This window comes from Cheilinus undulatus, linkage group 24 (genome assembly GCF_018320785.1).
Source record: "Cheilinus undulatus linkage group 24, ASM1832078v1, whole genome shotgun sequence".
Lineage (NCBI taxonomy): Eukaryota > Metazoa > Chordata > Actinopteri > Labriformes > Labridae > Cheilinus > Cheilinus undulatus.
In genome coordinates, this window is record NC_054888.1 from 18177572 (window position 1) to 18188540 (window position 10969).

Consider the following 10969-nt stretch of genomic DNA (forward strand, 5'->3'; position numbering starts at 1 on the left):
TTACAGCACATTTAACATTATAACACTCGTTCGATGGATGCGCTAGTCAGTGAATTTATCTTTTAAAATATACTCAAAAATCTTAATTTAATGATCATTTTAAAGAAACAATGGCCATGTTATTTATATCAGAGTTTGTGCATTGTTATTTTGCTGATTTTTCCCCTTTCTCTGAGAATTTTCTCTCTAAAATTAGAATATTGAGGTTAAATTTTAGGATTAAATAAAAGCAAAGGCCATAATGTGTATTTCTATCATTTGTGGATTAAATTTATATCCAGACAGTTAAATAGACATCATAAAAATAACAACAAGGCTTTTTAACAGTTATAAAGAGATATTCTTATTTCGGAACCAGAAGACAAAAAAGATCTCTTTGTTTGATCTGAAATAATTAAATCAATAAATATGTCAGCATAAATTTGATACGCCATGAATTGGCATATCTCAATTTAATTTCATGCTTTTAAACTGGCCAAAGCTTTATAATCAGATACTAAAAGCTGGGTTTTTATTAAAGCTGTAGCCTGTTGTTGGCCTAAATCCTTGGTTCCCAGCCCAGGGTCCGGGACACTATTAGGGGAGCGTCAGAGATCTCACTGGGGCACAAGCCTCTGTCTTCCAGAGGTCGTTAAAATTAGATTCGCCCATATTAACAGAAATCATGGTATAACACTTGTAAATAATTCATACAATGGTTGTTGGGTAAAAGAATGTGTGTTTATGGCTATTTTGTTTGGATTTACACAAAAAAAATGTTAATTTTGGCCACAAAGTATCAATATTTTTTATCACTATTATTTCACAATATTTTTATTGTGATATTTTTATTTTATTTTATTATTATTTTATTATTTTATATTATATATATTTATATTATATTATTATTATTTATTTTTTATTATTATTTTATTTCGTTTGCATTTTTATATTACATGATGATATTTTTATTTATTTTTATTGTTATGTAGTTATTTATTTAACACAATTATTTTGTGTTGGTCCTGGGCGAGGGGGGCGGGGGGCTCAATGGAAAAAAGGTTGGGAACCACTGGTCTAAATAACAGAAACTCAAATATGCAAAGTTTATTGCATGTTGTCAGAAAGATTGTTATTCATTTTCAGTGGTATTTAAATTTGATTTTTATTTGTATTTTTTTAAACTATTTTGTATTATATGTTTTTTATTATTTTATATTATATATATTTATCTTGTACAATATTTATGCTTTTAACATTTATATTATTGATATTTATGTTTTGTCATTATTTTATGATTTTATTTTATTTTTATATTTTATAGTGATTTTTTATGATGATATTTCTATTTTGTTTATAATTATAGAGTTATTTATTTATCACTAGTTCTTTTGTGTTGATCCTGAGGGGGGGCTTAGAGGAAAAAAGGTTAGGAACCACTGGTCTAACTAACAAAAACTCAAATATGCAAAGTTTATTACATGTTGTCGGGAAGATTTGGGATATTTTTTGGTGTTTCCTTGCAGTGGGACGGCGTGGGGCCTATCCCAGGGTTCTCTCAGCCTCTGAGGGGAGCAGAGCTCCTGTGGCACCCGCTGGTGGTGAAGCCGTACCTCAACCTGCTTGCTGAGAGCTCAAACCCCGCCACGCTGGAGGGCGCCGCCGGCTCGCTGCAGAACCTCTCTGCTGGGAACTGGAAGGTAAAGGTCCTTTGGTTTTATAATTATTATTGTTATTACCATTTATTTATTAATTTATTAGCATATTTTAATATATTTTACTCTCCTTATTGCTTGAATTTAGGCTGATCTTACTGGTTTTGCCTTTATCTTTATAATGCATGTATTGCTTTAAGTGTTTCCTGTCCTCATATTTATGCATTTATCTTTATTTTTACTGTATTTCTTTCTTATTATTTGTGGTTCTTTTTGTTTATCTTTTTGTTACTTTTTGAATCTGTGGTGCTCTTGTAGTTGGTTTATTGTTTGGCCTGGTCTTCATGGGTTCCTGTGGTGTCATGTGACGTCTTAGCCCATGTGATGACAGTACTAATGATGTTTCATGATGTCTGAGTAGTAATGTTGTTTGGGTTTCATATATAGGTTAGATTCCTTTACATTGATGTTGTTTTGCCTTGTTTTTATAAGTGCTATACAACTAAAGTTATCAACATTTAAACAAAATACAATTCTTTGTCTGTTTTATAGTTTTCTGCCTACATCCGGGCAGCAGTGCGTAAGGAGAAAGGTCTGCCCATCCTGGTGGAGCTGCTGAGGATGGACAATGACCGGGTCGTCTGCTCCGTCGCCACAGCGCTCCGAAACATGTCGCTGGATGGCCGCAACAAGGAGCTGATAGGTCTGAACACACACTGAATACATTTAACACACACTGAATAACACACAGCGTGATGAGTCAGGCTGTGAAAAGAACATCTTTACACATGAATCAGGAACAGATTGTTCAAAGTGGATTTGAAGTCACACCACTTTGAGAGCACATCGCCCCCTGGTGGAGGAAAGATGCGCTGAAGATGCCACACAAGAAACAGGGATTTGTTTTACATCTGTGTTATCAGCAAAGTATTAAAGTTCTTTATAATGAAAGAGTATTGGTGCTTAGAAAAGGACGTAAACAAGCTCAGCATTTTTAAGGCAGTAAATTCAGAGCAGCGGGACTCAAACTGTGACGTACAAAAGGAGTTTTTTTAGCTGACACTTTAAGGAGTCAACAGAGGGGGTGGATCTGATGCATAAACACTAAAAAACAAACATAAAAATCCCTTTACACGTCTTAAGCTGAGCAGCAGTTTGAGTTAGAGGTAGGAGGAGGTGAAGGAGTGAAAATATGAAGAATCAATAATCCTAAATATCAACCATGCTGAAATATAAACAAGGCCAAGAGGAGGATCAGGAGTCTCTCATGTCTCAAGTTAGCTCTGGTGGAGTCACGCATACTGTATGCACTTTTAAATCTAAATAACAGGTCGGTTTAGATGTAGAAAACAGCAATAAAGCTCAAAGATGCTTGTTTTCAAGCCTCTAAATAACATCTGATTGAAACCAAAATGCTTAGCTGTTTGTTTGAAGGTCAAACATGTCCTTAGAGTAGATAAATAATGTTAGAATTGTCTTAAAGAAGGACATTGTGGAGTTTTCTGGTGATTAAGATATCCAGATTTATTGCAACTGAAAAGCTCCTAAAATAAATTTCATTTTAGTTGAGGATGTGCAGCACACAAATCATTTTGTACTGATGCAGGGTAATACTCAGTGTAAGATTTTAACTGATATTTTCCAGGATTTTGCAATGAAAAGAGCATCAAAACCTGATTAAGTGAAACTACTCTTCATTTCTTGCACAGGCTTCAAGCTTAGAAAAAAAACCTGTTGTCTCACTGATTCATGATTAGTAAAAGTAGAAAACCTCTGTGTGTTTTTCACCCAACAAAAAGAAGGGATTCAGTAGATAATAAGTATAAATGATGCTGGTATGAGGAGCAGCAGACTTCACAAATATAACCCACTAATGAAAGTTTTTAAAGTTGGTGTTCATCTTTGTCTCCCATAGGAAAATACGCCATGAGGGATCTGGTGAACCGGCTCCCCGGCAGCAGTCCCTCTGTGCTGTCGGACGACACAGTGGCGTCGGTGTGCTGCACGCTGCACGAAGTCACGAGCCGCAACATGGAGAATGCCAAAGCTTTAGCGGACAGCGGAGGCATCGAGAAGCTGGTGGACATCAGCAAAGGACGAGGGAAAGGGTACGAGAACGGAAATCTGTCTTCAGTGTTTGATTAAGGGAGAAGTCTCTGCAAAACACACTGGTTTTTATGATTTAAGTGGTTGGATTTTCATTAAATAAACTAAAAAAGTTATTTTAGTTTATTGTGACTTAGTTTTTATCTAGTTAAGCCTTTTTAGCTTGCCTTTTTCTGCTGAAATCAGATACTCCAAAAGTTTTTTTTCATTACTTTTTGTCAGTTTGCCATTATAAATGATTTTAAGCCATCAGACTTTATGCACTGTGAAAATAAATGAGTTTTGACGTGCCGTGGTCATGTGTTTTTCAGGTATTCGATGAAGGTAGTGAAGGCAGCTGCTCAGGTGTTGAACACGCTGTGGCAGTACAGAGAGCTGAGAACACTCTACAAACAGGTCAGTGCTGCAAACGTGTTTTCCTTTTATTTTTGTAGGTTTAAAATTATTTTAGAAATGAGCCAAACACAGACAGAATTTCATTTGGTTGTATTTTTACAGTCAGGAAAGAATTTGAAAAGAATGAGGGTAAGAAACTTTGAAATACTGCAGTATTAAAGTATCAAAGCTTTGCTTTTTATGTTTAACTATAACATTAACATCATTTAATACCTGGTGAATACACAGCAGTTTGTATAGAAGCCAATTTCTACCACTTAAAAAAGAAAAATGGAAAATTTAAGTAATAATAAAAAAGGAAAAGTCAAAATTGTGAGATAAAAATTAAAATTATTAGATCAAAAAATCAAAATAATGAGATGATAAGTCAAAATTGTGAGATAAAAATCAAAATTAGTTGATAAAAAAATCAAAATAATGAGATAAGTCAAAATTGTGAGATAAAAAGTCAGTAATGAGAAAAAAAGTCCAAATGATGAGATAATAGTCATAATAATGATATAAAAGTTGAAATTATAAGATAAAAATGTGAATTTATGGCATAAAAAGTCAAAGTTATGAGATTAAAAAGTCATTGTTATGAAAAATAGGCCAACATTTTGAGATAGAAAGTCCAAATTATGGGATAAAATATCATAATTATGAGTTATAATGTCAAATTTATGAAATAAAATATCAAAATTACGAGATAAAGGTAGAAATATTAAGATAATTGTCCAAATAATGGCATAAAAAGTCGAAATTATGAGATGAAATGTAAATTTATGACATAAAAAGTTATACGATAGAAAAGTCATTATTCAAAAAAAAAAAGGTCAAAATTATGAATCAAAAGTTTAAATTTTAAGTTAAATAGTCATAATTGTGAGAGAAAAGGTCGAAGTTCTGAGATAAAAAGTCATAATTATAAGATAAAAGTTAAAGTAATGAGATTAAAAAGTCAAAATTATGAATTAAAGTTGAAATTATAAGATAAAAAGTCATAACTATGAGGAAAAAAGGTCAAAATTGTTAGGTAAAAAGTAATTACTATAAGAAAAAAGTCATAATTTTAAGATAAAAGTCAATATTATGAGATAGTTAAGCTGAAATTATGTGATAAAAAATCATAATTACAAGATAAAAGTCAAAATTTTGGGATAAAAAGATGAAATTATGAATAAAAAGCTGAAATTATAAGATAAAAATGCATAATTATGAGTAAAAGGGTCAAAATTATGAGATAAAAACATTTAAATTATTTGATGACTTTATATCTCATACTTTTCACTTTTCATCTCAGTTATTAAGAATTGCCTGAATATTTCTTTTTCAAGTGGCAGAAATGGGTGTCCATAAGTCTGGGTGTCCTGCAGACTAAAACAATAGTGATCTAATTAGTTAGGTATTTACTTGCAAATTAAACCTTAAAATTATTGAAAACACTCTTAGTTTCTTTTGATTTGCAGTGCACCTTTATTTTTCTAAGAGTTAACCAGCAATAACACACTAATACCTTCATTATTTCCTCATTAATTGTTATTAAACAACAGAAGTACTGGGTATTTCTGACTGAGTATGTGTGCTTGTGTAGGACGGCTGGAATTACACCCACTTCGTCACCCCCGTCTCGACCTTGGAGCGAGACCGCTACCTTTCACAGCCAACGCTGCCCACCAGCCCGCTGCAGATGTCCCCTGTCATCCAATCAGGTGAGAGAACCGGTGAGTGAGACCAAATTATTACATGATTCCTTTTATCACTAAAATCCCATAGAACACTGAACCAAAACCACAGCGATTACACAAAGATGAGTGTGTGTTTTTGTGATTGTGTCCTCAGGCGGTAGTGCGACCTCGTCTCCGGCGATGCTGGGGATCAGAAGGCACAGCTCGAACTATCAGAGGGCGCAGTCATCTATGCAACTCGACACGTATTATGGAGACAACAGTTTACACAAACGGCAGTACACAGGTTTGTAGAGATCACTTTTGTAAGGTGGCGTCCCTCAGGGATCCATGTACGGTCCTCTGATGGTTCTGTTTACATAAATACATCAAACAGCAACTTATGACCCTCTAACCCTTATCTTTTCTCTTGTGTCTCCATCAGGGTCTGAGAAGAAAACTCCGTATTTCATTGGGACATATTCTTCTCAGTCAGGAGAGGATTTGAGAAGGTCCCAGGTAGGAAACTTAAAGTTATTTCAAAATCATGGCATCTCAGATTTTTTTTTTTTTTTGCAACTTATGGTAACATAATTTAGAATAAAGAAACAAAATTGTGAAGTTTTTTGCCCCAAACTGGAAATTTTGGTGTAAATCACTCTAGAAAATCTTTGGAAAAGTAGCAAACAAAACTTCAAAATGTAGTAAATCTAAAACATAAAACTAAAGTCAAATATTTTACAATCAAAATAATGAGTTTGGCCCACTTATTGAGGATTTTACAGCTGAAAATGCATCAGAATTGTCTCTAATGTCCCGCTGTGGTGGTGTATAACCAAAATGAGAGCTGTGTCTGCGTCCCATTGCACAGTCGGGAGAGGAGGGTCTAAGCGACCTCAGAATTCCATCTCTGATTTATGCAGATGATGTGGTTCTGTTGGCTTCCTCAGCTGGGGACGGTTTGCAGCTGAGTGTGAAGCAGTCAAGATGTCCAAGGCCTTACTCTCTGCTGGAAAACGGTGGATTGCTTCCTCTGGCAGGGAATGAGTCTCTGCCTCAGGTGAAGGAGTTCAAGTATCTCAGGGTCCTGTTCATGAATAAGGGTAGAATGGATGGTAAGATTGGTGCAGCGTCAGCAGTGTTGCAGACGTTGTACCAGGCTATTGTGGTGAAGAGGGAGCTGAGCCAGAAAGCAAAGCTTTCAGTCAAGCTGGTCAATCCTCATTCCAACCCTCATCAACGGTGAAGAACTCTGGGTAATGACCGAAAGAATGAGATTGCAATTGTAAGTGGTCAAAGCGAGAATCCTTCAGAGGGTGTTTGGAGTTACTGAAGAAGAGTTGCTGCTCTTCGTCTTGAAAGGAGCCAGTTGAGGTAGTTTGAGTATCAGGATGCCTCCTGGACACCCCCCTGTGCAGGTCTTCCAGGCAAACCTAACTGGAAGGAGACCCCAGGGCAGACCCAGGACTTGGTGGTTTGTCTTGCTTAGCCTGCTGCCTCCAGAACCCGGCCCAGAAAAAGCAGAGGAAAATGGATGGAAGGAATATCCCTAAAAAAGCACAACTGATATTGTTTTCCAGGGCAAATCAGAGTCTGATAACTTCCTGTGGAGGTCTTCCAGGCATGCCGAAATAGAAGGAGACCCCAAGGCCATTCATCAGTCTGATAACCAATATTTGGAATCAATCTGCATTTATAAAAAACAATATATCCTTATTGTTAGAAAAGTAAAAGAGCATGATAAAAAAAATAAAGGGAAATAATTTGAGAAAGGAGAGAGAAAGGACAAAGCAACACAGTAGCAGCAGGTAAACAGGAAGTGATGCCATATGCTCACTGAATCAGACTTTAACATTGATTGTCAAGCACTGGTGTGACATCTAGATTTTGCTCTGGCCAGAACATTAGGTGGGAATTTTCTGTCATAAATCTGGTGTTTTGTCTCCCAGCACACAGAGCCATTTTACGATGAGCCCGACAGGAAGAACTACAACAGCTACAGAATGTACCTGTCGTCCCCTCAAGGCTACGGAGACGAGCACTACGAGGACGAGCCGGTCCACCTGACCCCGTCCTCCCCTGACGGCTATGCCACTCAGTCGCTCCGATTCAAAGCCAACACCAACTACGTGGACTTCTACTCGACCACGCGGAGGCCTTCAAACAGGGCGAACAAGTTCACCGGCTCCCCCGACTCCTGGGTGTAGAGACGCGGCCATCGCGGGCGCCGCGTACGTCCAGCTCCGTGTGTTTCTGTGGGCGTTTGTGACGCGAGCGTGTGTGGGTATGAGTGGGTGAGGACGCATGTGGATGTGTGTGCATCTGTGTGTAAACTGTGAATGAGCAGGGCTCGGTCTGCTACACGCCACTTTGACTGAGCTACATCATAGCCACTATAATGCAGATAAATCTGTAAATTAGATGCTCCTCTTTGGTTTATTTTTTAAAGCTGGAGCTCACCTGTCACTGTAGAAGAGTTTAAAATGTCACAACAAGGTGCTAATTGAACTGCCATAGACCACTAGAGGGCAGAAAACTCCCAACTCCCAACTCAGGTGCTAAAACAATAGATGTATCACTGATACCTGGAACAAGAAAAGCTATATACATGAACAACTCTGTCAAAACACAACCATTTCTGTTCAAATTAACATTTTGTTTGTGCTGAAAAAGCATCTTAAAAGAAGAAGGAATCAAAAAATTTAGTCTGTTAGAGGAGTTTGACCTTCTAAAAATGAATATATTTCCTTGGAGCCTGTCCTCCTTGTTTCTAAGATGAGTTGAGCTGCACCTCTGATGATCGCTGAGACTCCTTGGGGGTCCCAGTACCCAAGTTTGGAACCAGAAGTCTAGATCAGTGGTTCCCAACATTATCCCCCTACTTATACCAAAGAAGGGGGATAATGTCGACTCCTATCTCAGCGCCAAACTGTTCCATTTTAACATCAATTTTACTTGTTTTCATTGATTAAACCCAACGTAACAGTCCTAAACACATTTCGCTCCCTACAAAGACCACTGTCTAATCTATTTAGTGTGTGACCCGTGACCCGTAATGTCCGGCCTGAGGGTCAGGAAATGGAGGACAGCCATAAGGAATGAATGGGAACGGAGGAAAGTTAGTACTTCATGTCCTAAATGGATTTGTACGCAGCACTTATCAGAAAATTACTACAAAAACTATCACAAACTTGGAGTACGATCCTACTAGGTCTCATAGAACTCCAACTCCAAGTGTCTAGTGTCATCTAGACCAGTGGTTCTCAACTGGTATGGCATCCTTACAAAAAATCGCGACCCAAATTATTCAGGATTTTTAGGCCTGTAGTCAACCAAAGAAAAACTTGGTCGACCAAAATTGCACCCAGGCACCAACCGGTCGATTGGTCGTTCAGGTAATGGATTAAACTGGTCTTTGTTGGGGACAAAGCTTTCCGACCAAACACTCGACCAATCAAATGGAAGCTGTCAGCCCTAAAAATTTACAACCATTTGAATGTAATTAATGAAAAATGTTTAAAAAAGCACACCATTACAGAAAGACAAGAAAGCATGCATTTTAATTGACTCAATTTTTGTAAAGATAGCACACAAATTTAGCAATTTCTCAAGGAATTTCCTAATTATTTTGGGTAAGCCAGCTTTGTTCTCCAGGAAAAGGAGATAAATAAATTTATCTGTCACCGCAAAAAAAAAAAATCTAAAAAAATTTGTTGATGTTCTGTATGTCTAATTAGGGCTTTAATACATAAATTTTTTTCCCGGCACTCATTTGGGACCTGCTGAAAATAGCTTTGCGATCCACTTTTGGGTCCTGACCAACCAGTTGAAAACCACTGATCAAGTCAGATGAAGGGAGACAGTCTGGAAGAGCTAAGAGCCCAGATGAGCTCCTTTAAAATATTAAAAAATCCTTATTTTGTCACAAACATGCTCCTAATTTACTGTTTAAACCTTGTGGGGAAGCGATTGAGTAATGATGTTCAATGAAACAGATATTTAATGTCAGCCACAGTAGCTAGCTCCCATTTGAGTGCGAGTTTCCTTTCCTCCGTCCTTTATCATTACTCATTTCCAATTCAAAATGCCAAGACACGGGTAAAATCCTCTTGACTTATGAATTAAAACAAGTGCTTTTTGATAATTTAAAAAAATCTACATTTTAAAAATTACAAATGACATAATGCTGTATTTCCACATCAAAAGCTAGATGGAGAACAAGCGATCTTTACCTCTTAATACCAAACCTGTCATATAACAGACTTTGCATTAGCTCCATTTGAAGGCCGTACATGGCAGAGGATAAATAAGGATAAATAAGGCCAAATGTGACTTTAACTAGCTTGTAGAATCATGGCATTCATCAAAGCATGAGTAAAATAAAGCAGACTTTTTCTAAATAATTGTAGTGATATTTAAATACAGTAAACAGTGGATAATGTCAGCCCTATCCCTATGCAGACATTTGCCAGCTTTATCTGCATTATTCTGCACAAACATGTCGAGTCTCTGACCGTCACAAAGATGAGCTCAGTCAAAATTTGCGTTTTGAGGAAAAAAAAAAATCTGCCCTGACATTGTTGTTCACCAGAGTGTTTGTTAAGGTCAACTGATTTCATTTTCTCTGCAGTTAAAGTGTGCGGTGTGTTGGCTTTAAGACATAAATATTGTTCGCCAGCATCTTCATCAACACGGGAGAACGCTGTAAAAAGACAAAACCTGGGACAAATGGCTCAAATACACCACTGAACAGAGTCAAGTCTCTCTGAACTTTGTTTGCGAATATTTGTCCCAGGTTTAATGAGAAACTCACCTTAAAGAGAACCTTTAAAGACTCAGAGAACCGGGGTTACTCCTGTAACTCTTTGCTTTTCTGTCTGTTGGCCAAAAAGTGCAGTATATCATAAAACCGTGTGAAATATGTGACAAAAACATGTGAAAATCTATTTGTACAGATGCAATGGTTAAAGCGTCCTGTTACATTGTTGTACTCGATATGTAGAACTTTCTATGTGATTGTGTGGAGAAGATTTTTTATTATTTATTGATTATTTTTATTAATTTAACTTGTGACCTGACCAAAATACCCCATCTGTCTGTGTCCAAAACTGATGATGACGATGTGCAATGTTACAGAGGGAAATATGTATAGGGATTAAAGATTATATCACGACGGACACCTGAGTT

At 36.9% G+C, this 10969-nt stretch overlaps 1 protein-coding gene across 4 annotated transcripts in view; it reads left to right on the top strand.

The window, feature by feature from the left end:
- The window catches only part of LOC121506470 (plakophilin-4-like), an 85654-nt gene extending 74705 nt beyond the window's left edge, over positions 1 to 10949 (top strand). For 2 of the 4 annotated variants that reach the window (XM_041782295.1, XM_041782297.1), the window contains exons 14-21: positions 1506 to 1679; positions 2187 to 2337; positions 3550 to 3742; positions 4052 to 4136; positions 5710 to 5839; positions 5958 to 6089; positions 6228 to 6301; positions 7732 to 10949. In XM_041782295.1, coding sequence (XP_041638229.1) covers positions 1506 to 1679; positions 2187 to 2337; positions 3550 to 3742; positions 4052 to 4136; positions 5710 to 5839; positions 5958 to 6089; positions 6228 to 6301; positions 7732 to 7989 — 1197 coding nt within the window. In that variant the 3' untranslated portion in view covers positions 7990 to 10949. The remainder of the gene's footprint in view (positions 1 to 1505; positions 1680 to 2186; positions 2338 to 3549; positions 3743 to 4051; positions 4137 to 5709; positions 5840 to 5957; positions 6090 to 6227; positions 6302 to 7731) is intronic. The other 2 variants (XM_041782296.1, XM_041782298.1) reach the window with 2 other exon arrangements.
- The last annotated feature ends 20 nt before the right edge of the window (positions 10950 to 10969 follow it).